The following is a 25573-nucleotide window of genomic DNA, read 5'->3' on the forward strand; positions in this document are numbered from 1 at the left end:
TCAAACACAGAATCAGAAAATTCCCCAGAAAGTTATGTCCTCTGACACACAAACAGTAACTTTTAGTCCCAGAGGAAGATGTGTGCCTTAGTCTCGCTGTGTGGTCGCACGTCGCTACAAAGATCAGCTCACGGCTTCAGCAACAGTGAAGACTTGGGTCCAGTTAGAAGCAGAGTTAGCTGCTAACGCTAGCCTTGCGTTGACGGTTCCTGTCGGCACCTTTTTTCGATCAGCAGGCGCGTCACCGCGTTAAACGAGCAGTGAGGTTCGTGATGCCACAGAAGTCTTCACGATGCGCCTGCACATTTGGAAGACTGCTACAAAGATTTCAGTCAGCGTTGTAAGCGACACACAGGAGTGCAGACAGAGTTACTTGATTGATTTATGACCGCTGTATCGATTCTTTTAGACTTTCAGGCAGAACTTGGGTCAGATCTATAGAGAGTCAGAGTCCTGACATCACTTCCTGTCCGGCCGCTGCTCCACCAGCTTCTGTAACTCAATCTCTCATTCAACGTTTCTTTCATCGGTCTTTGTGAAAGCATGAAGCGAGTTCCTGGAGTTTGCTTTCTAAATTCTCAGATAAATCAGCTCCACTACAGCAGCTGTTATAAGAACCCGAAACCTTCGGGATTTTAACAACGAAGACAATGACTACAGCTCCCACGAAGAAAAACGACTTATGTCACCGTAACTTGCTTTCGTCCATATCCACAAATACTGTCATTTGTAGCTTCTGTTTGTCAGAAAAGAAGTGAAACGTGACCTCAGTCTGAGCTCTCGGATCATTCCCTGAATCACACGAAGAGGTCGGCTGAGAAACGACGACAGACTCGGGCTGTTGCTTCGGCCATTAAACCGACACTTATTTCATCTGGAACTAATTTCAAGAAACAGCACGACTCTAAACATGTTTCCATCACATGCAGTGACATCTTTGGTTTGCAAGAAGCAGCAGAAACACAAAGATTTAACTCCCCACTTGCTTGTGAATATCTCACATACATTTGGACTTACTGTGGAAATACTGAGGCCCGTCCTGAACCTCTTTTTCTTCTTAGTCCTTCTGGCTTCTGTGTGGCCTGAAGAAGCAAACTGAACGACATGTTGTCGTATTTCACCCACAGACGGTTCATCACAGACTTACGTCTTACAATAAAGCCACCTTTCTTTCTTTTTCTGCACTTTATCAGCGTCGCCTGCGTCTCAGAACAAAATGCTAACGGTGTCAGGTGGATTTTGGGATCTTTGCCCAGTAGGTGAAAGAAGTAGATGAGCTCCTTTTGATCAGATGAGCGTTCGTAGTTTTTAAACCTCTTGTTAGTAATGGATGTTAAATTTCATGTTACAGACAGAAACGCTGTCTGTGCATTTGCACTAAACTAGATTTTAACCCAATTAAAGCAACTCTCCATCTGTATAAATTGTCATGTAAATGTCTTTATCTGATCATCAGAGTAAGAACAGCAGACGCATAAAGCGTGCCACCTGATTACCATGATTGGATTATCAGCTCGGAGCACGTAGAGCTGTAACTGTACCTGAGTGATTACTGCAGGTGATCAGAGCACTGCTGCGTCTTTCCTCGTGTGAGAAACATCACTGAGAGTCGTGGCTGAACTATATTTAGCTGACAGGCCGGTGAAGCTCGTCTCTCCGCTGCCGTCGGCTGAAAACATTTCACCTCCAGCCGTCTGGAGCCCGAACGGGACTCTGTGTTGTGATGGATATTTAACAGCTTTCAGAGGTCATCGACGCGAACACGCTAACCATCTGCTCCGAGTGTGAAGGAGCTGGACCAGATTCATGTGTTGGACTGTGGTGGGGAAAGCTGCGAAGGAAGAAGGAAGGAGACACGGTAGAAACAGTGGAAACGCTGTGTCAGTTTCCACTGACGCCCAATCTAAGAACATGTTAATTAGCCTTTTAATAAGCCCCCCATAATCACAGGCCTCCTGTTCTCAGACCCTCGTGAACACAGTCATGAACCTGGTATGTACTGAAAGGGAACTGCGTAGAGTTTATCATCAGGGTTCGAATTAGTCAAAGTGATACTGAAACCAATTTACAGAGGCCTCCAGCTGCCTGGTGACGTTGGAAACACACACAAATCTGGACACATCCTGTTCCAGATGTGGTGGTGATCACACTGAGAGTTAAGATATTTAAGGACGCCCAAAAAGGCCGTTTGCAGAATAATATCAGTGGGCAGCAGAGCTGTAAACACCATAGGTTTTGTTAAAAAAGTTCAAAACGTGTTTGTAGGAGGAAAAAACTACAAAAGACGAGAAACTCAATTTTTACTTTTGTGTGCCATGAAGTTCCATCTACCTGTGTGTCCATCCAGGTAGATGGAGAAGTTATTTGCATGTCAAAACATTAGATTTGTCTGCGTTTGCATGATGTAGTAACAGTCAGCCGCCTGTCGCTGGGATGTTAAAGAATAAGTCCAGTTTATGACAGCTTGGCTCTTATTTTGATAGTGTTGTCCATCATTGCTGTCGGTAATATTAACACTGACGTTAATATCTGAGGTCTGGGAACGAGGCGACGTCAGACATGTAAGGGCTGATGTACAGCGAGCTGCCGGCTGATGCAGCAGCCGTCTGTAGACAGGAAGTAGCCGTAGAATGCCGTAGTTGACCAATCAGAAAGTAGTATTCAACAAAGCCGTGTAATAAACTTGTTTAGAAGAGAAAACAAAGGCGAACACTGAACTTTATGAGATATTCTGACCGGGTTTACAAGTCAAAACTTTGTATTGCCAGTTCGCGTGTCAGATAGCTATTCTCAGAGAAATCCATCGTTTTATGAGAGATTTCAAGCCCTACATTGATCGTGTATTGATAGTGTTCTTGTTTGTATCTGGGATGTACTGTATATGTTTTCGGTTTGGCCACTACAGTTCCCATGATGCTTTGGGTTATGTAAACATAACCTATATTGTTGCTAAGGGCTACAGCTGGATATCATTATATTATGAATATTACATTTTGGGCAATCTGCACCATGAAAGTCATGCTGCATTAGCTACTAGCACTTCCTGTTTGCACCGTTACCATGGATACAGACAGCTATCACCTGGATTAGGTTTGATAGTGAAGAAAGTAGTCGGGCGTCTCTCTTTATACGAGTCCTGAACGAACTGATGAAGCTTTATGGTCAGCTGGAGCCTGCCGTGCTGCTTCCTGCTGCTGGTGTGCGACCTCTGCAGAGCTGAAAGTCAGTCCCCACTAAATTCACATGAATAATATTCATACAGAGCAAAAAACAACTGCCTTCCACTTCTCAAACGTGACGGATTTGGGTCTTAGACTGTTGGTCGGACAAACGAGACATTTGAAGACGTCAACGTAGATTCTGACTGTCACTACGTAGAGACATTTTCTAGACTAAAGGATGGATTAGTTGAGGAAACTGTTGTTAGCTGCAGCTCGAGACGGCTGTGTGATCTGGTCTGGCTGAGTTATGACTCTAACGACTAAGTGATTGTGTTTTCTATAATTCATTTCAACTGTCGGCAGCTACGGGAAAGTGAACCCTATTAGAGTTTAATGTCCCTGCGTGTCTTCCGATGTCGCTCACGTTGTAAATCAGAAGTGGAACTCCTTGCAGAGAGTTTGTGTTCAGCCTCTCGGCTCGTGCTCGGAGTATTTTTAGTTCCTGTCAGACTTCAGAAGGTTTCTTCTGAGTGACAGTAAACACAGGCAGAGAGCATGCTGGGAGCCGAAGGTGAAGTAACGACGGGATCATAAATACATCCGGCAGTCGGTCCTGAACTGAGTCAGTGATCGTTCGGTTCAATGATCCACAGAGACTGATCGTCGTGATCAATAGCTGCGGTCGCCTCGTTTGGCGAAGACGTGGAGACGCTCGGGGCGCAGCGGCCGGTGGAGATATTTTGGACGTGTTTGAAGCGTTGGAGTCTCTGGCAGGATGGGTCTTTATTCTGATGCATTAATGGGAGCCAACGAGCCCGGAGGGAGGACGGGAGGGTGAGGAGGGGGGGGGGGGAGGAGGGAGACGGAGATGTGTTTGAGGATATTAATATCTCAGGAAATTAGGCCGCTCACTTCCTCTGCGCCGCACCCGGCTGTTATTGTCACAGAGGATCTGATAGGTGAAGAGCAGCTGAGTCATGTGACCACCCAGCGCTGTCCGTCAGAGAAGACCGTCAGCTGACAGAGCTCACGGGGATGACTCACCGTCGGAAACACAGCAGGGTTTGACCTGAAGGTGATTCAAACATCACGTCGCCACGGCAACAGTACCTGCAGTGATCAGTTAGGGTAGAAGCTGTCTGTCCAGTGATTGGTTAACAGGTGAATGTTACATAAAATATCATCAACGAAGCTGCAGATTATGTTAATCAGTGAATTGTATGAAGCATCAGTGAGCAGTTTTCATCGCAGCGACGCCATCCGAGGTCTTATTCCGTCCGACCAACAGTCCAAAACCCCAAATATTCACTTTACTATAGAGACAAGACAAGGAAAAGCAGAAAATCCTCACATTTGAGAACCTGGAAGCATTAAACCTTCTTCATTTCTGTTTGACAAAATGACCCGAGCGATGAATCAGAATCAGAAATCCTTTATTGATCCTGAAGGGAAACTCTTTGTTACAGCAGCTCGCCTTTACGTCAGTGCACACAGGAGGAAGTACCAGCAAACAATAAGATACACTATAAACACTATAAAACAGGTCAGAAAATAAATTAAGTATCAGGTCGGTATAAGTATAAGATATCGGCGCAGCTTTATGAAATATTCATGAATACACCGGAGAGTGAGGAACCAATGAAAGCGCGACCTCTACGCCGGGACGGCTGACATGTTCCACGTTCACCAGCGCTGTATCGCTGCGTCACTCGTGTTCGTGCAGACCATAATCTCTGTCTGTGAGGTGACCGAGTCCCTCACCGGCTCCGCTGCCATCACGTTACCCTCCTGTTGGAGCTGAAGCCTTTTTAAAGCTCGTTACCTTCGATGAAGAAGTGTTTCCTGCGGCAGCTGGAGGTTTCCGGACTGCCTCGAACTTTGACGAGTTCCGTTTGCCACTAAAACGCTTTGTGTTTTGCTCGTAGACTAAAAATAAAGTCAGGACCGAGTTGCTCCTTATTTCAGCTCGGCCAGTCGGAGCTTCTTTTAGCCTTCGGCTGGTACAGATTAAACGTTTAAATTCTGCCTTAATTAGAAATGCTTCGCCACTTCCTGTTCGCTGTTTACATTCGGCAAACTAGCAGCCAGGTTTCTATGACATTCACAGGATGTTCGAGGTCCCCAGAAGAAGAATCCAAATGGTTTGATTACCTCCTGACCTTGTCCTCTACTGCCACCATCAGGACAAAACGTCCGCTTGTAGAAATGCTGTAACCTAACTGATCTCCTTCCTGCTCCCCAGAGGATGAACTCGTGACCTTTCCTGTCGCGCCGCCGTCAGGACAAACTCCGTTTTATCAGCACAATCACAAGCCTGTAGAGAGACGTTCAGTGAACGTCAGCTCGAGCTCTGTGTGAAGCAGTTTCTTCCTCCTCCTCCTCCTCCTCCTCCTCAGTGTCTGATGGTCAGACTGCTGACGTTACACTGCAGCTCTTCTTCACGCTCTGCCTCCTCTCCCTCTTCCCCTTCTTTCACCCTGTTCTCCACGCCAAGGTGAACCAGAGCGACCGCAGTGTGACTTCCCGTTTCCCCTCCGACCCCGCCTTTTATCAAACGTGTCTGTAAATGATGTGTCCTCGCCCGTCTGTCTCCCCCGCTGACTCCCTGTTTGTCTCGCGGAGGACAGATTCTGATCTTCTGTCCTTTTTTTTGTTGTTTTGTTTTGATCTTTCAGGGGTTTTTCAGTAAACGTCTCAAAGGCTCCATCAAGAGGACGAAGAGTCAGACCAAACTGGACAGAAACACCAGCTTCAGACTGCCGTCGCTCCGGCCTGCTGACGCTGACAGGTAACCTCTTCTTCTTCCTCCTTGCAATAACGCGCTGACCGCTGCGTGCGACGGTCCGGCGGAGGACGTCCGACGCAGCTACGCACATTAGGTTTGTTGTCCTGGGCTGCAGCATCGTTTAGCAACGCGACCTGTATCTGACGGAGGTCTGTTGGTAGAACACACGAGACTTGGTGCTCTTGCAGGATTTCGAGGGTATTTGCTCCTTTAAGGCTGTCAGGGCTAGAAAAATGATTGAGAAATGTGTTTTGGGGGGTCTTTAAGGTTCCAGGTCCAGGTTCAGTGGCTGAGATGTTTGAGCCCTCTGTGTTTCCGTACGCCTCGCGGTGACACTGAGCAGCAGCGACTGCTCTGATATTAAGCTTCATTTCCTGTTCAGCTTCCTTCTGTTTCTGGTCTCTGTGTCCACTCCAGGAATCAAGCTGGACGCCTGCCTGTCTGTCTCTCTGTCTGTCTCCCTGCCTGTCTGTCTCTCCCTGTCTGTCTCCCTGTCTGTCTCTCTCCCTGTCTCTCTCTCTCCCTGCCTGTCTGTCTCTCTGCCTGCCTGTCTCCCTACCTGTCTCCCTGCCTGTCTCTCTCTGTCTCCCTGCCTGCCTGTCTCCCTGCCTGCCTGTCTCTCTCCCTCCCTGTCTCCCTCCCTGTCTCCCTGCCTGTCTGTCTCCCTGCCTGCCTGTCTCTCTCCCTCCCTGTCTCTCTCCCTGCCTGTCTGTCTCCCTGCCTGCCTGTCTCTCTCCCTGTCTCTCTCTCTCTCTCCCTGCCTGTCTCCCTCCCTGTCTCTCTCCCTCCCTGTCTCTCTCCCTGTCTCTCTCTCTCCCTGCCTGTCTCCCTCCCTGTCTCTCTCCCTCCCTGTCTCCCTCCCTGTCTCTCTCTCTCCCTCCCTGTCTCTCTCCCTGTCTCTCTCTCTCCCTGCCTGTCTCTCTCCCTGTCTCTCTCCCTGCCTGCCTGTCTCCCTGCCTGCCTGTCTCCCTGCCTGCCTGTCTCCCTGTCTGTCTCCCTGCCTGCCTGTCTCCCTGTCTCTCTCTGTCTCCCTGCCTGTCTCCCTGCCTGCCTGTCTCCCTGCCTGCCTGTCTGTCTCCCTGCCTGCCTGTCTCCCTGCCTGTCTCCCTGCCTGCCTGTCTCCCTGTCTGTCTCCCTGCCTGCCTGTCTCCCTGTCTCTCTCTGTCTCCCTGCCTGTCTCCCTGCCTGCCTGTCTCCCTGCCTGCCTGTCTGTCTCCCTGCCTGCCTGTCTCCCTGTCAGTGGCAGAGCGGAGGGGTGGAGGCTTTGTTTATTGCTCCTGTCTTCAGGAGGTTGTGGGTTTCTCGTCGTCCTCCCTCCATTAACCGGCCCAGCCTTCCCAGCACTGACAGGAGGAGGTTTTACTGGAAGGCCGGCTCTCCTGTCTCCCTGCAGCACTCTGCTGTCGCTCACTGTCAGACACTCTGCAGACGCTTTATACAAAATGCCACCATGTAATCTTTGTTTTCAGTGTTCCCACGCGACCTGCAAAACCTGGAGTTCCTAAAAACTGCTTTCCAGTCCAGAGAAAGTCCTAAAGAGTAACAAAATAAATCCAAAAGTCCTGGAAAACAACGAGTCCCAGGACAAAGCTGATATTTAGACATTAGCGCTCCGTTTCCAGGTGTTTTTCCCGGATGTTCGTCCTGTCGGGCTGGGAAAGGGTCTCTGGACTCCTGGATGATGCACTGACACCAGGAGAGACAAACCTGGGTTAAACACCGCGGTTGTGTTATAGATCGCTCCTACGCGACAGTTTCGTCTGTGTTTAGCCTAGCTTAGCACAACGACTGGAAGCAGGGGGAAACTGCTAGCCTAGCTCCATCAGAAGAGAGAAAGATCCACCTTGTGGTCTGGTTTCTGTGCTGTGTGTTATTTACTGACCAGCAGTAGAAACGTAGCCAGGCTCTCCAGGGTTAAATGTGCCTTTACTGATCAATCATTGCTGAGCTGATTGGATCAAATTATTAGTTGAGCCCTGAGGCTCCAGAATCACCGTGGGACGATCAGTTTGTGGTGATTGATTGATTGCGTCTGTTAGTACTGTTTGTACCAATGTAAACCTGCATTATTACATAATACAAATCTAGTTTTTAAGCCTATTTCAGTCTAGATTGTAGATCAAGTTCCCACGAACTAACTGTTAACCGTGCACAGAGAGGGAACTCACCGGCACGTCAACCTTAATATTACGTATTGACACATATTGATCACATTCGAGCCGTTTTACCACGAGTGATGGACGCCGTCTGTCGCCGCCTCTGTTCGCATGTGCGCAGCACGGTGATGCAATGAGAGTGATGAGTGTGTGCAGCTTCGTAGCCAGCTGGACAGGAGGATAATGCTTCACACACACACACACACACACACACACACACACACACACACACACACACACACACACACACACACACACTCAGCCTCTGTCTCGCTCAGTCAGCTCTGAGCTCGAACTCCTGATGGACGGTTCGTCTTCTCTCCTCCGGAGAGCTCGACAAGCTCAGCTCTCCAAAACTCTGAGGTTCAGGTAGGACCGTGTGTGTGTGTGCGTGTGTGTGTGTGTGTGTGTGTGTTATTGACCTCTGCTGTGATGGAAACGTTTACTGAAGTTTTGGTTCCCGCCGTCTCGCTAACTGACCGCTAACAGATGGAGAAGCTCCGACGCCGAGGAGACGTTTCAGACCAGAGGACGTGACGGCCATCTGACTCCCAAGCCTGCACTCTTCCGGGTTCAGTCTTTCCACCAGATGCCGAACCCGGCTCATCGGGTCTGGCTCTCGGGTCAGTGGGGTTCAGGCCAGCCGAGTTCCTCCACAGCAAACTGGGGAAGCCATTTGTGTGAAAGTAGTCGTGACTAAAAGACAGAAATAGAGGCTGGCGGCGGCTCGATACAGGCTTACCTTAGAGGCCCAAACGGTGTTCGTTGAGGACGTCCCTGTTCAAGTCTGTCCAAAGAGGAAACAGGTCTGCAGGCAGTCGGCTGAACACGTGTCTCTCAGTCCAGTGCTGCAGGTCCTCTCCGGACCCGTTGTAAGACATATACGATACTCTGCTTTAAAGAATCAGCTGTTGTTTTTCCACTGAAAAGTTCTGTAACCTCGTTAGAAAATGACCCTCCTCCTCCTCCCTCTGGGAAAAAGACACAAGATGTCTCCGGCTTTCACGCTGGACCCTGATTGGCTCAGACTAGTCCGCCCAGGTGTTAAACTGGGATTTAAGGTGAGCTCAGAGAAACTTTGCTCCTTCGGCGGATGACTGTGAAAACAAACTCTGCACAGAGAAGGAAGAAGAAGAAACACAGACGAGACTGGACTTTAATAAGTCAGAGGCCGAGCCGAAGAGACAGAGGAACACTATCACTGTCAGAGACCCAACAGACCAAACGTACACTCGAGGGTGTGGGCAGGGCTGTCCACATACTTTTGGCCACAATATCTGTATAATAAGGGGAGGATAATCCATCTTTTCTCTGCGCTCGTGTTTCAGATCTGCTCTCTGCTTGCGTTGGATATAAAGTCACAGTCACTGCAGTTTTGATGGTAAATAAATAATAATTATTATGTAATACATGATATAAAATACTAAAGTAACGCTTACTTTCTTACTAAAATGTAAAAATCCAAGTCAGAGTTCCTCCTCTCTTTGGGATCTCAGACAAAACATTTCGAATCGTTTCATTTTAAGAAGTGGCCGACAGAGGGAGCCGCGCCACTTCCTGTCTTTGTTTCTCACCGTGTGACCTCCGACAATATTCCCAGATTCATTGATGAAACTAAACGTATAAGGATGCAGAGTGTGTGTGTGTGTGTGTGTGTGTGTGGGTGTGTGTGTGTGTGGGTGGTCAGAGCTCAGTGAGTGCTTCCTCCTCCTCTTCCTCTGACAGCAGAGTGGATCAGGTTTCCATCCTAATGCAGGAGACCAGCCCTTCCTGAAACCCTGTGTGTGTGTGTGTGTGTGTGTGTTTCGCCGGTGCAGCTTCAGGTCACATGATCAGACAGGTTTGAACAAATCCTCCTTTCGACTGAATGACTCTCCTGACACGTTTCCGATCCCTCAGCTGGTAGAAACGCACCGCTCCAACACGAGCGCTAACTGTTCCCAGAGTTAGAAACCGGCAGACCTTAGAGACTGTACCGGCGGTAACCGGAGCTCCGAGATGGAGCTGAAGGTCGGTCGGTAGGCCGGTCATTAGATTTGGATGAGCTTATCACAGGCCTTTGATTTGTTGATTAAATCTGGCTGCAGGAGCTCGCGTGTCTTCACTTCCCCCGACAGCAAGCGCTCTGAGATCTGCTCCTGCTGACTCCTCGTCAGGTTCCAGCCCTTCTCGCGTAGTATTTTTGGAGAGGATTTTACAAGAAACGAGCACGATGAAGTCCAGTCGGTTTTATTTTTACAGCCTAAAATCTCAAACCTGTCCGAGGGCTTCGTGCCACCTTCTCTCCTCGGAGCCTCGATTTGCAAAAGAAGTCCAAAACAAAACCTTATACACGTCAAATATGACCAAAATATGTTTATTTTCCTTCCTGGGCAGAAACTGCTGCTGATGTCACTGTAACTCTCATCTCAGCTGGGAATTCTGGGAGTAAAGGACAAAAACCCAAAGAATCCTGCAGTTTGAAACTGCTATATTCACATCATCATCGACTGGCCTGTCAATCAGTCTGAGAGAGACAGCAGCGTCCAATCACGTGGCTTGATTTTTAGCGCAGCGACATTTGGATCAGAAAATTGTCTCGTAAGAGGTTTTACGTTCAGCATTAGATCTGACTTTACAGCCGTCAGTGAAACGAGCCGCGGCATCAGTGTTCAACCCACTAATCCAGGTTTACGTAACTCATCTGGCACAGCAGCAGGATTACACACACACACACACACACACACACACACACACACGCAGTCGTGTTTCCATCACTTCAGAGGACATTACATTGACTTACATTCATTTCCTGGAGACCGACCCGTACCCTAAACCGAGTCTTCACCCTGACACTGAATGATTTACGTCATGGCGACTTGAGTGCTGTCCTCAAAGGGAAGGCGAGTCCCCTCAATGTGACTGTGTAAACAGATTCATGTCCCCACAACATGAGTAATACATGTCCACACACACACACACACTCGGGGTGAATTAAAAAGCTGAAGCTCATCGTTCAGTGTTTCCAACGATCAGATGATCGCGTGTGTAAAAACACTCCGCTACAAGTAAAAATCCCTGCATTCAAGATATTACTGACATAAAAGTACAAAAGTATTACGAACAAAGTGTACTCGGAGCGAACATCTACAGCTTTCCAAACATAGCTGCAGTTATTTTTCCTACAGCACCTGAAATATGCTTTTAGATGACGTTGAATTTACATCTGAGGAGGCAGTCAGCACCTCTGCACTCATTTATTTTAAAACACAAGTAGCTCTGCTGTTGGGGCATGTTTCCATCAACACTCACTATATTATTTTACCTAACTGATAGAAAACATTGCATGTAGTCAGCTGTGGGTGCGGTTCCAGTTACGCAGTAATGTAACTGTAAATACTGAGTCTGCATGTTTACATGAAGCACAGAGTGAGAACTCAGACAGGACAGAGTTCATTTGGAGGGATTTAATATGTGTATGTGTAGTTTATAAGTATAACCAAAGAGTTTGATGCAGATGGAAAATCTGCTTTTTAACTCCTTTTATTTTGAAAGTTTCTTCTTCTGCTGCTGATAAAGCTGCAGTTAGTTCATTAACCCCGGGCGGCTCCCCTCCCCCCCGGAGACTGGTCTGTAGTTAAACACCTGCCTTGCTCCTCGCTGCGTCACACTCGGCTGCCTAGCGCCCGCTCTCCCGGCAGAGGCTGTTGCTATGGAAACGCTCCCGGAGGCCCAATGCGATTGGCCGTCCCAGGAACCTTGTTTACAGCCTGCCGGACTACTGGGAAGCTTCATAAAGGCGATGCTCTGCTCGGAGGCGTTGGCGGCGAACGGAGCTCCTGTTGTCTGCCGGAGGGTCGAGGTGGGAGGACGGTGGGAGCAGGGGGGAGGCGAGGAGGCGAGGAGGAGGGATGCTCTGGGGAAGCCCCCTCACCTGGCTCTGTGGTTGTTTTTCGTAGGTATTGCTGCTCTCCTGCTTCACTGTCGGCAGCAGACGGCTGCGGTGACGAGTTCAAACACCCAGAGGAAGTTTGATGAATCTCGTGGCGTTGTCGTGGTATCTGGAAAAACCCGCGTTGTGCTCAGCGGCGCCCCCTGGCAGCGTTGTTTTACTTAAGAACTCAGTTTAGAAAAAAAACCCAACCTGCTTTTCGTTCATTTATATTTAAATGTTCCTCTTGTCTTCCAGATCTCGCGGGCTCCCCAAGCTGAAGGAGTCCACCTCCCATGAGTCTTTGCTGAACCCGGGCAGCGCGGTGGAGGCTCTGGACCTGAGCATGGAGGAGGACGTGTTCGTCAAACCCCTGCACAGCAGCATCCTGGGTCAGGAGTTCTGCTTCGAGGTGAGGGAGGAAGAAAGTGAAGAACGAACTGATCACATGATTAATCACATGATTAATCACATGTATGCTCAGAGGAGCAATAGACCAATCAGATTTACCCTACATATGCCCACTTGTTAATTCTTAACAAAAAACATAAATAGAGATGAAATTACAGAAAACTACACTGAAAACACGTAATAATGAGAATTTAGTACAAAATTTCCCTTTTAGCAGTCTGTTAAATGCGGAGCTGGACTGTAACTTTGCAGTTATTTCATATTTTAGTTCTTACAGACTGTCATCCCGTTGCAGGGATATTTACAAAGACAGTTTTTACATTTCTGCAATCAGTCGCCTCGCTGCCTTCCTGCGGTTATTTAAATCTAGCAGCAGGTCAGATGTCACGGTGCCTCTCTCCCTCTCACCTGTCAGGTGACGTACTCGGGCGGCAGCAAGTGTTTCAGCTGCACTTCGGCCTCAGAGAGAGACAAGTGGATGGAGAACCTGAGGAGGACGATTCAGCCCAACAAGGTGAGACAGAAAACCTTTTAACCTTTTATTTTTTCCTGACCTTGAAGTTCACCTCGTCCTTTTTGTTTGGTCGTTTTGCGGCCGCTCGCTCGACGCACAGGTGGGAGTTTCATTCACACGAAGCAGTGCGACAGCAGTGGGAGTTGTTAGTATTTTGGTGGAAAATGGGTCTCAGACGTTGAGGCTGAGAATAGACGCCTGTTTCTGGAGCAACATGCAGCTGGCGGCGCCTGGCATCCAGAGCTCAGCGACCATCCGCTGTTTACCTCAAATCTGCCTTTATTTGACAGTCACAGTGCAGAGAGAGACAGGAGGGTGTGACGTGCAACAAATGTCCCCGACCAGGAATCGACTGTGGACGTTGCATCTCTGTGTTACGGGTTTTAACCACCGAGCCTCCTGGGGCGCTTCCTTTTTAGGCCACCTTTCAGCAAAAGTGACATTTCATGTTTTAGTGCTGAAATACGTCGTGGTGCGAACTCTGCTGTTGTAAAACGTCTGTGCAGCTGTCTGTAGGTTTGTGTGTATTATGTAGTGTCACTGCATTTAAAGATATTTACGTAGCATTTCTTACTTGTTTGATAAAGTATGGCATGCACAATAACCAACTTCATAATGCATTATTTGCAAAGTTGTAAAAGTTAAGATGTACGTGTATTTAAAAGCAGAAAATAGCATCCATATTCTTTTTAAAAACAAGTGGTTTTACATATTTTACCTGAGGGTGTTTGTGTTTCCAGGACAACTGCCGGCGGGCGGAGAACCTGCTGCGACTGTGGATCATCGAGGCCAAAGACCTGCCGCCAAAGAAGAAATATTTCTGCGAGCTGTGTCTGGACGACGTGTTGTACGCCCGGACCACCAGCAAGACTCGCCACGACAGCCTGTTCTGGGGCGAGTACTTCGACTTCTCCAGCCTGCCCGCCATGCACAGCATCACCGTGCACATCTACCGCGACATGGACAAGAAGAAGAAGAAGGACAAGAACAACTACGTGGGACTGGTCAACATCCCGGTGTCGGGTGTGACGGGCCGGCAGTTCGTGGAGAAGTGGTACCCGGTCAGCACGCCCACCACCAGCAAGGCCAAAGGAGGGGGGCCGTCGATCCGCATCAAGTCCCGCTTCCAGACCATCTCCATCCTGCCCATGGAGCAGTACAAGGAGTTCGCCGAGTTCATCACCAACAACTACACCATGTTGTGCTCGGTGCTGGAGCCCGTCATCAGCGTCAAGAACAAGGAGGAGATGGCCTGCGCTCTGGTCCACATCCTGCAGAGCACCGGGAGGGCAAAGGTCAGACCTCAAGCAGTCCAAAACCTGCTGTTACAGGAAGAGTTCGGCATTTTGGGAAATACGCTTATTTGCTTAGATGTTCGGCGCGATACCGCTCTCACACCTGTACGGTAAATATGAAGCTACAGTCAGCAGTCGCTTAGCTTAGCTTAGCTTAGCATAAAGACTGGGAACAGGGGGAAACAGCTAGCCTGGCTCCGTCCAAGGGTAAAGAAAAATCGACTTCATGTTTAGCGCACAGACATGAGCGGGCGATCAGTCGTCTCATCTACGTCCTGGCAACAAGGCGGACGAACGCACGCTATTTCCAAAAAGCTTGAACTGTTCCTTCTAAAGACGTTTTGATGCAGTCATATAAAAAATATATTTTTTTTAAGTGCTGTGCTTACTCGAATATTCTGTGTCATATTGGAAATGGGGCTGCAACTAAAGATTACACTTGATGGCCAAAAATTAGTGGACACCTGGGGCTTTGCCCAAAAGCTGAAAGTAGCTCCTAACTGACCGAGGTGGTTGATGATGCAGCACCTGAACGTTAAACATCATGTGACAGGGCCTGATCACATGAGTCCTGGCTTTCCAACATGTCTGTCCACGTGCTCATCATCTCCTCTTCCTCCTCCTGTTTAGGACTTCCTGACAGACCTGGTGATGTCGGAGGTGGATCGCTGCGCTGACCACGACGTCCTGATCTTCAGGGAGAACACGCTGGCCACCAAAGCCATCGAGGAATATCTGAAGCTGGTGGGACAGAAATACCTGCACGACGCACTCGGTGAGTCTCAGCGCACGCACCTGCATACACACCTGCATACACACCTGCATACACACCTGCATACACACCTGCATACACACCTGCATACACACCTGCATACACACCTGCATACACACCTGTATACACACCTTTAGCTGTGTTTAACCTTTGTTTGGTCAGATCAAAACACAGCATTTTGTTTTTTAAACTTAAAGTGAACTTAACATACATTTACAGCTTAACATTTAACTCAAATAACTTAACTTTTTTAAATATCAGGTTTCAAAAGTCTTTAAAATTCTCATTAATCTGAAACTCTCAGGTCCTAATTTCAATGCGAATCTGAATTTTAAGAGATACACGCGATCCAATCCCTGGACAGAAAACAACGTTTAGGCTTATTCTCTACCTGATCACTAATATAACATTTAAAGATTCAAACTGGACCAGAGCTCCGTCTCTCTGAAGCCGCCACAGAAAAAGAAAAAGATCAGCTGTGGACTGAAACCTTCCTGCGTCATTTATCCAGAAGCCAGTTTAAAATGTCTTCGGATTTCATGTTAAATGTACTTTACTCCAGCTAACCTGCCTTCATCAGGGAGGCGTCTGAGCGCTCCTTATAGACCACCACAGATACTCAGTATTCCTAACAACATCATCATGTTTTAAAAGTAGTTTTCACAACGTACAATAGTTAGCAGAGAAAGTTACAAATGGCCTTAAAAACACTTCAGCCAGCTTTTTAAAATACTCTTCACCAGATATTCTTTAAAAGGTTGAATCTCTTTCAGCCTCATTTTACAAAAGCACACTGTGTTGAACTCCGTCTACAGTTGACCTTAACGTCCATCCTAACGTCCACCTGTGTTTTACAGTCTACACGTTGTCATCATGATTGGATATACTTTGATTCTCTGTTTATATTTATTAAATGTCCCGTCCTGTTGCTCCTCCTGAGGTTTCTTCCTTCATTTGTCCCTGTTAAAGGGTTTTTGGGGAGTTTTCAGATCTGGATCGAGGCTCTGAGGACAGAGGGAGTCGTACGCTGCACAGACTGTAAAGCCGCTTGAGGCAAACGTGTGATTTGTGATATTGGACTATAGAAATAAAGTTGACTTGATCCTGTAACTAACGCTCCTTTTGTTCCCAAAAACATCTTGATTTTTCAGAACAACGTCTTGAGCTTGATCTCTTACTGACTTTTTGCTGGAAGAGTTTCATGTGGAAAATGTTTGTTATTGATTTAACAGAATCAGCGACCGTTATCAGTAACACAGTCATCCCAGCTGTTCTGTAATCAGCTTCAGAAAGCAACAGGACTCATCCTCCTTTCCTCCTCTACGCTGTTAACAGTTAGTCAGCAGCATCACGTCGATCCTGAATTAGATAAAAGTCTTTATAAACTGTTTTTATTATTTTTATGGGCTGCTGAAATGCTAAAATTAGAGTACATCTTTGTCTTTACTCTGCTGCGTCGTCTTCATCCTCCTCCAAGCGACTCTGCTCAGTTTACCGTAGTGAACGTGACGGAAGTGTCACAGCCCCGCGAGACCTGCCGTCATTACAAACCAGTAAACATCCCAAACTCATCACATCAGAGGTGCGAAAGGCTTTCATACCTTTCAAACTATTATTAGCAGTCAGTCAGAGCTCAGAAGCACAAATCATTTCACCCTCATTAGTATATTTATAGGCTCGCGTCTGAAAATAGATGATAACTTCTGAAAGGACGACGGTGTTTGGTAACTGCAGCTTTCCTCAGTTGAGGCATTTTATTTTGACAGCAAGTTCTTATTGTACGTGTTCAGCTGCTGCAGTATTTTCAGCTGACTTTCAGCAGCGATTGGTGTCATTTTGCTGCGTCACCCGGTGAACAGCCAGCGGAGGTTCAGACTCTCCGAGCGACCCGTTAAAGCTCAACGACGTGTGAAAGTGTACAGCTGCAGTCTCTCTGCTGACACTGAGCTGCAGGGGAAAACTTTGATTTCTTCCGGTAATTAAAAACAAATAACGGCTCGTTAATGATCAGACGTATTAGTCACTTACACTTTAAACTTGTCGTCACGCAGTTTAACTACATGATAATAGTTTGACCAAATAATTAACTCAAGGCCTTCTTACTAGCTTTTTCCAGAGCTTTTAACCACATCTTTCTGCCGTGGCGAGCAGATGGAATTTGTTTAGTTGTGTGAACTTAATGACAACTTAAATTTATTGTCCACAAATCCCGGTGCGGTTGAAAGGAAACACAAAATTGACTCATTACTTCAGATGCGTGTTAAATTCATAAAGTCTTGGCTGGGACTCTGGTTTGTTGGACCTGAGCGGTTCTGTTTCGGCACTGTGGATCGGTTCAGCCGCTGAGTGTTCGTTTGTGTAAGTAACCATTGAGTCTGTGTGTGTGTGTGTGTGTGTGTGTGTGAGAGCAGGTGAGTTCATCAAGGCTCTGTACGAGTCGGATGAGAACTGTGAGGTGGATCCCAGCCGGTGCTCCGGCGGCGATCTGGCCGAACACCAGAGTAACCTGAAGATGTGCTGCGAGCTGGCGTTCTGCAAGATCATCAACTCCTACTGGTACGACTGCACGCTCACACCGGTCGTCCCAGCATACACACACGCTACCGTTCCCAGTACGTTAACATTCATTCATTTGTTCAGTCACTTCCTGGATCCACGTTTGCAGTTTAAACGTCAGAACTGTACAACATGAGTCAAGATTCACCGTTTGGTTTCATTTCAATATAGTTCATCAGGATTCGCTTTAAAGGACATTCATTGACACTAAATGCAGCATCTCAGACCGAAACAAACGGGCCCTGCCGCGCACCAGACTCCATTGAGAAAATCAGTAAATTTACCTCGCAGATCATCGTAAAACAAACTTCATTCAGACTGCACAGAAACAAAAAAATGCAACTGGAGCAGAAAAAAGGATAAAATAAATAAAAACATTGTTTGTTTAGGTTCAAAATATTACCATCAGCAGATCCAGCGTTACATTTCCAAATACTGATATCAGTATCAGCCGGCTCGTAGTTAATAACACCTTGATAAGCACAACGACGTGTACACGGGGAGTTTTTCAAAAACCTATTTGATCCCAGTGTGTCTGCTAAAGTTTGCTTTGTAGGAAATGAAAGAAGCCGCAGATCTTTGACACTTAAATAACATTTCAGCAAATAATAGAGAGAGAGTAAAGAGCGAGTCTGCCACCTGCTGCCGGGGAGAGGAAACGCCAGGACGGAGTCACAAGCTGTGACTTACGTGTGGATTTGATTGGCTGAAACAGCAGCGAGCAGTGATCATCGAGATGTTTCGCAGCAGGCAGGCCGCTGTGCTTTCATCTTTCTGTTGATTTAACTCAAATTATCTTTGATACAAAGTCAACGGTCGCCCACAGACGATGGCCTCAAACAGACTAAAGCTGAATCCGTCATTATTACCCATTCATAATAATCTAATTACGGTATTTAATGGGATTTTAGGGGTTAATTAAAGGATCAATTCATGAATTGCAATACATTAAGGTATTTTTAGGAATTATGTGCACGGTTTAAGGGTTTTTGTAAGAGGCAAAAATCCCTCAAAACTGACCAATTTGCATGAAAAACATCCCTTAATTTCTACCTAAAGAGAACTTTAATTCAGGGAAGACCTGAATGCTATTTAGTCCATTTTAGAGGTTTTTATGCCCTTAAATCGTTATTATTATCCTTTGATTTATTGATTAATTAACCTGAACTCCTAAATTTGACCTTAACTGAAAGATGTTGTTTCTTCTCAAAGTGCTTGACGCATCTAAAAGGCCTTAATATATTTTCCGATGCATGAATGTTTCCATTCCTTTGTCTTAAACCTGTCTTTAATACCTGAATACTGAATAAACATCTATTAAAATCTCATTGAGACCAAACGTGAACCAAAATGAGTAACACCTTAAAGTCCATCATTCATGGATTTGTCAAATATTTCACGTTCATGAAGCCCTTCAGATCTACTTAATTTGTTAATTAAGGGGTTAAGATTTTCAAATGAATGGACAAATTCAGGATGTCTCCAGGCTGGACGTCACCGGTGTTTGAGGGGTAAATTACGGCTTATTCACCGCCTGCGGTTCGGACGTGTATTTCCACTGCTTGCTTGTACTGTCTGTAACATAGCTTTGACTCGTTGTGAGTGAGAGACACATTTTAACCCAGAAAAAGCTTTGATTGTCTTTCCATCAACAGAAATGACATTACTGTCTTTAGGAGTGTCCTCTGAAGCAGCAGAAACCTGACCCTTCCTTCCCGTCTCCGCAGTGTGTTTCCTCGGGAGCTGAAGGAAGTGTTTGCGTCGTGGAAGCAGCAGTGCGTCGCTCGCGGCCACCAGCAGGACATCAGCAAGCGTCTGATCAGCGCCTCGCTGTTCCTGCGCTTCCTCTGCCCCGCCATCATGTCGCCGTCGCTCTTCAACCTGATGCAGGAATACCCGGACGACCGGACGTCCCGAACGCTCACGCTCATCGCTAAAGTCATCCAGAACCTCGCCAACTTCACCAAGTGAGTATCTGCGGGTCGCCAGCAGCCGCGCTACAATGTCTTTTTCAGAAGGGATGATGCTGGACGGTTTATCCCCCAATCCTGCTCAACAAGCACAGAACAGTACAGTATTACAGAAGTATAGAAATGTCCATCATAAGAGACGAATGAAGCAGAACTGCTGTAAGACAGAAAGTAGATAAAGACTCCATCTGCATCTCATCAGATGACAGCTGCAGCTGATCCTCTTAATAACTCCAAAGTTAATTTCTTCAAGTCTCAGGAAGTCCATGAGTCAAACAGAACAGCATCGGTCTGAGCAGATGATGTCCGTGTTAAGCACTTTGGACAGCGTGTCTCCCAGAGCAGAGCCAGCACGCGCTTCGGTCACAGCGGTCGGAAACATCAGGGTGAAACTGTGCCGGTCGAGCTCAGGTGGACTCCGTTTCACACAAAGACCAGGAGCCGACTGATCCCGAGGCGTCACCGTCGCTCAACTGCAGTTCCAGATGAGTTATCTGTTGCAGTCGGGTCGTGCAGGTCTGACAGTTAGTGCTGAACAGAATTCCTAAACTTGAGTTTACTTCCTCCTCTTCCTCACTCGGACCGTCCACGTGTGTCCGATGTCGCTAAAGGATCCGCGAGGCCGAATGCGTTGCTTTAGCACGGGCAGCTAACGGGCAGTAATGAGCATGAAAACATAGCTTTGGCTCTTGGGTTGGGTTTTTGCAGTACCAATCAGGTTTAGCAGGTTTGGGTCCTAAAGGTGACGTTCCACACGGGGTTCAGGTCTCCACGGGGTTTCCATCCACAATCTCTTCTGGACTCGTTTTCTGTTCATCAGTTTCTTATTCTTAATGTTCAGGATGTTTGTGCACTAAAATATAAGAAACCGCTTTGACCCTGGAAGCGAAGTTTAAGGATGAAACTAAGGATCTGAGGACAGCGGACACATTAAAAGAAAGATTATCTGTGTCTCGTCCTCAGGTTTGGAAACAAAGAGGAGTACATGGCCTTTATGAACGACTTCCTGGAGCACGAGTGGGCGGGGATGATGCGCTTCCTGTCGGAGATCTCCAACCAGGAGACGCTGTCCAACACGCCGGGCTTCGAGGGTTACATCGACCTCGGCCGCGAGCTGTCCGTCCTGCACGCTCTGCTGTGGGAGGTCGTCTCTCAGCTCGACAAGGTACCAGCATCACGACCAGTGTGTGTGTGTGTGTGTGTGTGTGTGTGTGTGTGTGTGTGTGTGTGCAGCTGCTAATTGACTCACGCAGGAGACTTTGTGTTTTGAAGTTAAACTCGGACTAAAAGCAGCTCCGCCTCAGATTGATGAAGCTTCCTGTATGGAGAGAAATTACTCTCAGTATTGGTGACAAAAGAGCGAGAAGCCTTTCCCACGAAAAATCGGACGCCCGAGTTTTTCACCAGCACTTAAACGCAACGCAGAAACTGTGGAAAGAGCCTCAACACACAAATGTAACTCAATCCACCCGATCTGCGGACTTACAGATACAAAATATATAAAAACTGATAGATTTCTTTGTAAAACAGTTTGAAGCCTGTTCAGATTGGTTGGTATTTGTGAACATCATAAATTACTCACAAATCGTCCTACACATTTGTAAATCTTCGGTCATAAAGAAACGCGCACTTGTCACCAATATGGAGACTAACTTCTCCCCATGCTGCTGCTGCTGTAGTTTTGCCGCCGCAGAGTCTCAGAAAAGGCCCGCAGCTCTACACGTATGAGCCGGTAACTCCGGGACGTACGTAGCTAAGATCTCATGATGCTATTTACCGATACGCCGTTCGCATAGTAGGCTGTATGTAAACGCTGTTAAGCCACTTGTGAGGTTTGACAATAAAAATACAAATTTAAATAGTTGGAAAATGTTTCCTTACAGGTATTTAGATGTTTCTGTAATCGTTACCAACAGTTCGGCTACACCGCGTCTCTGTTATTAAATATTACAGCCACACTATAATTTAAAATAAATGAACTACAGGAAGCTTTTTACCAGTTGCTCTGAAGTCGAGCGGCAGTATTTGCCGTGAGAAAGTAGGCCATCGGTTGTTCGATATCCTTTAAGCAGGCGGCATCGAGGGGAACGTGCTTCCAAATCAAAGTCTCAGCCCGCTCTCATCGGCGCTGGAAGAACCGACAGCTGCCGTCGGAGAGCGAAACACTGCGAGGACTCGAGTTTCTGCAGAAACAGCCCGTTCCCCTCTGACTCGCACGCCGTCACAGTCATTAGGATTTTGTCTAAGCTGCATGTTTCATTAGCACAAGCGTTCCCCGAACAGCTCTCCCTCCACGGATCTGTTGGCTGGCAGCAGGCGAGGTAAACACACACACATCGGCCCATAAACAGCCAGATTCTGAATGTGCAGTTATTGATCGGTGATCAGTGATGGCGTGTGTGTGTGTGTGTGTGTGTGTGTGTGATGTAAACATTTGATGATGTAACATGAATGAACATCAGGAGCAAAGGTCACTTCAGTCCATTTAACCATTTAACCACATTAACGCTGCGTGGCCGAACTTCACAGCATGGGCTGAACTCCCCCAAACCCCCCCTCACTCACCCTCCACCTCCCCCCTCCCCCCCGGCTGTGCTGTGTCTCACCTGTCTCACCTGTCGGAGCTCAGTCTCAGCATGGCTCTGCTGTGTTTGATGTGGTTCTGTTCGGTAGAAGCATGTTGTTCTAGTTGATTTAATTTTTGTTTCCATTAAGTTTCCCTCATGTTTTTTTCCTCCTCCTCCTCCTCCTCCTCCTGTTCACTTCCTGTCTGGCCGACTCTCTCTGTTGCCACCATGTTGGTTTCGCTCTCCCACCACCACCACCACCACCACCACCACCACCGCATCCTGGTGCTTCCATTCAAACCATCCACACACACACACACTGCGACTCCAGGGTGAAAATTCCTTCCTGCAGGCCACCGTAGCGAAGCTGGGCCCGCTGCCGAGGATTCTGGGAGACATCTCTCGCTGTCTGGCCGCTCCCACACCTGTCCAGCAGCAGCTGCGACGTTTCCAGGACCACAACTCTGCCCACAACATCAGCGGCAGCCTGTCGTCAGGGTTACAGCGAATCTTTGAGGACCCCGCAGACAGGTAACCAATCAGCTGACAGACAGCGCAAAGGTCACATTAGCCTGAAACAGGACGTGATGTCACGGCTCCGATGCAAAATTTGACATCATTGAAAGTGATTTTTAAATCTGCTGTGTAGCATTTGGAAATATTCTGACTTTGGCGACTCCTAGTGGGCTTTAAAGACAAAAACCCCCGTAAAGCTGAAATCCATAGACCTGGTTTCTGTCCTCTGCATGTTGGAAGTTCAGACAGGAACATTTACTGTAGTCAGACTGATCTTCGTTCTCTTGCTGCCTCTCGAGCTGAGAGGCGTTCCGCACCATTTTTATTGTTTCATGTTTTGAAATCAACAAATCGTGAGAGGGCGGAGGAACTTTTTTTTGCGGTCAGGACTAAAAATAATATTTGTAATCAGAATAAAGGCTCGTTAGATTCAGTAGATGTTCTGTTGACTCTTGTGTGCGTGTCACTTCCTGCAGCCACGGTGAGGTCCGCAGCCTGCAGTCTCCGGGCGGTGAGCTGATGGAGGGTTATGTTCGAGGTCAGCGCCCCCTGCTGGCTCAGCAGCATCCCTCCAGCCACACCAGCTTCTCGGACCCGGAGGAGCGAGACAACCTGCTGCCCAACGGTCGCAGCATCTCCCTGGTGGACCTGCAGGACGCCCAGAGCCTGCACGGCCCCGTGGGCCCGCCACCGCACCACGAGGCCCCGCCCCGCCTCAGCAGGGTGGGCTCCCAGGCCTCCATCGGACAGGCCCCGCCCCCGCTCAACTACCCCCACTCCAACCCTCTCACCCCCCAGCCGGTGCCGCACCAGCTCAAAGCCTCGCCCCGAGACGGTCAGCCACAGAGCGCACCGCAGGTGAGGCGGCCGCTGCACCCGTCGCTCAGCCAGCAGCGCAGCCTGCAGCCGCTGTCCTTCCAGAACCCCGTCTACCACCTGAGCAACCCCGCCCACAGCCTGTCCACGCGCTCCGCCCACTCGCTGCGGCAGGACTCCAGCTCCGAGAACCTGAGCACCGAGAGCTCCCACAACAGCCACAGCAACTCCGACGACTTCGGCAGCCAGGTGGGGGTCAAAGGTCGCGCGCCGTCCAACAGCAGCCTGGACGAGTTGGGCAGCAGGCGGAGCACGCAGAGCGAGGACTGTTCGACTCCGCGCCGCCACGCGCTGCCCGACCTCCCGCCGGGCACCGCCACGGCGGTCGCCATCCCCCGTCAGAGCACGACGGCGGGCACCGCCCATATCGTCAAGGTGGAGCAGCAGAGCAGGGTAGGGGGCGGAGCCAGGACGCCGCGCTCCCTCCCTCACAGCGCCTCACTACGCAGCAGCAGCAGCGCCAACACAGAGCCCACGCCTACCGCCGGCCTCGTCAACCGCAGTCCAGTCCAGCAGTCCGCCTGCTCTGTGGAGAACGTGGCTCCGCCCCCGAGGAGCGCCGCCAAGCTGCCACCGCAGGTACTGCAGAAACACCGGGATGGGAGGTTAAACATGTAACAGGGCGGGGTTAGAAACTGGAGGTGTTAACAGGTTTAAAAGAACCTGCATGTCTGAGACAGGTGTGTCGAAGGAAACAGGTATAACTGAACTATCAATGAAATTCCTATTTTTCAACACAAATTTAAAAACTTGTCCACGAACGTGTTTCGGGTGTTAAACGCGATCTGTAGGATCTTCAGAGTTTATTAAACTGACCCTCAGCAGCTTCATGGGGTTCATTTGTATTTTTGGTTTTAATTCTTGTGGTTCTGAAGCTGTTAAAGTCTCCTGGTTCCGAGACTCGAGTCTCAATCGATTGCGTGTTAATAAAAAGTTTTAGAAAATGTAGGAAATAATTTGACAAATAGTTTGAAACCTGTTTTCGACTCTTTCGACATCCCGATGTTTAATTTTGTTGCTTTTAATCAAACGTTTCTGCGTCAGTGTGGCAGGTGTGTGATGGTGTCGCTGCGTTGTGTTCAGGTGGCGTCTCCGGTGGAGGCGGTGGCGGCGGCGGGGGCGATGTCTCCCGTGGAGAGGACGGCAGCCTGGGTGCTCAACAACGGCCAGTACGAGGAGAAGGAGGAGGAGGGAGGAGAGAGGGGCAGAGAGGAGAGCAGGAACGCTGAGAAGGTACGCACACCTGGACAGGTGTTTACACATGTGACGTCTGTGTGTCTTTTTAACCCTTAACGCTCAACTGACACACTCATAATATTCAGAATATTGTCAAATGAATAATTAAAATGTAGCGAGTCCCGCTGAAACGCAGCGTGGCTGTGGTCGACTGTGAAAAACGGCTCAGGTGCGGCCGCAGATCGTTAAGCAGCGTGATATTTCAGACCGACAGAAATATTTTATTCGTTTACGACGACGCGCCTTCCTCCGAGCTAACTAACACGGCTAACGTCTGATTCACAGTTTATACCAGGACGCACATAGTTCATGCACGTACACGTGATATCCAGATCTTACAGGCGCTGCACACCCGCGCAGGTGGATTTAACTCCATATATTAATAATAAAGGAGTAAATTACCTGACAGGCGACGGCGAAACTAACAAACGAGTCAGGGATGTTTCAGACACGCCCACATTACCTGAAAACACCTGTGGAGGCTGAGCATAAAAGGAGCAACAGGAGACAAACACAGCATAATGAGATCCATTTCAATATGAAGAGATGGACGAATCGAGTGATTTTAACTAGATCAGTTCTCTTCTTATAGAATCAGAAAGCTCTGAAATGTATATAAAGTTTATTTCCCATCAACGCCGAAGCTCTCCTTATATTCAGAGATTTACTGTGGACACAAAGCAGAAACCTGTCTTCTTCTTCTCCTCTCGGCTGTTCCCTTTCAGGGGTCGCCACAGCGAATCACGTGCCTCCATCTAACCCTGTCCTCTGCGTCCTCTTCACTCACGCCAGTTAGCTTCATGTCCTCTCTCACTACATCCATAAACCTCCTCTCTGGTCTTCCTCTA

The 25573-nt window shown here is 48.2% G+C and overlaps 1 protein-coding gene across 8 annotated transcripts in view; it reads left to right on the forward strand.

Moving 5' to 3' along the window:
• rasal2 (RAS protein activator like 2) overlaps nt 1–25573 on the forward strand; it is an 86978-nt gene that overhangs the window by 56740 nt on the left and 4665 nt on the right. For 6 of the 8 annotated variants that reach the window (XM_044219688.1, XM_044219685.1, XM_044219687.1 and 3 more), the window contains 11 exons: nt 5837–5949; nt 12271–12424; nt 12839–12937; nt 13678–14232; nt 14863–15007; nt 17416–17560; nt 19288–19527; nt 20494–20695; nt 22429–22628; nt 23090–24068; nt 24573–24722. In XM_044219688.1, coding sequence (XP_044075623.1) covers nt 5837–5949; nt 12271–12424; nt 12839–12937; nt 13678–14232; nt 14863–15007; nt 17416–17560; nt 19288–19527; nt 20494–20695; nt 22429–22628; nt 23090–24068; nt 24573–24722 — 2982 coding nt within the window. Of the gene's footprint in view, nt 1–5836; nt 5950–11768; nt 12041–12270; nt 12425–12838; nt 12938–13677; nt 14233–14862; nt 15008–17415; nt 17561–19287; nt 19528–20493; nt 20696–22428; nt 22629–23089; nt 24069–24572; nt 24723–25573 lie in introns of those variants that run through there. The other 2 variants (XM_044219686.1, XM_044219693.1) reach the window with 2 other exon arrangements.

This window comes from Siniperca chuatsi, linkage group LG13 (assembly GCF_020085105.1).
Source record: "Siniperca chuatsi isolate FFG_IHB_CAS linkage group LG13, ASM2008510v1, whole genome shotgun sequence".
Classification (NCBI taxonomy): Eukaryota; Metazoa; Chordata; class Actinopteri; order Centrarchiformes; family Sinipercidae; genus Siniperca; species Siniperca chuatsi.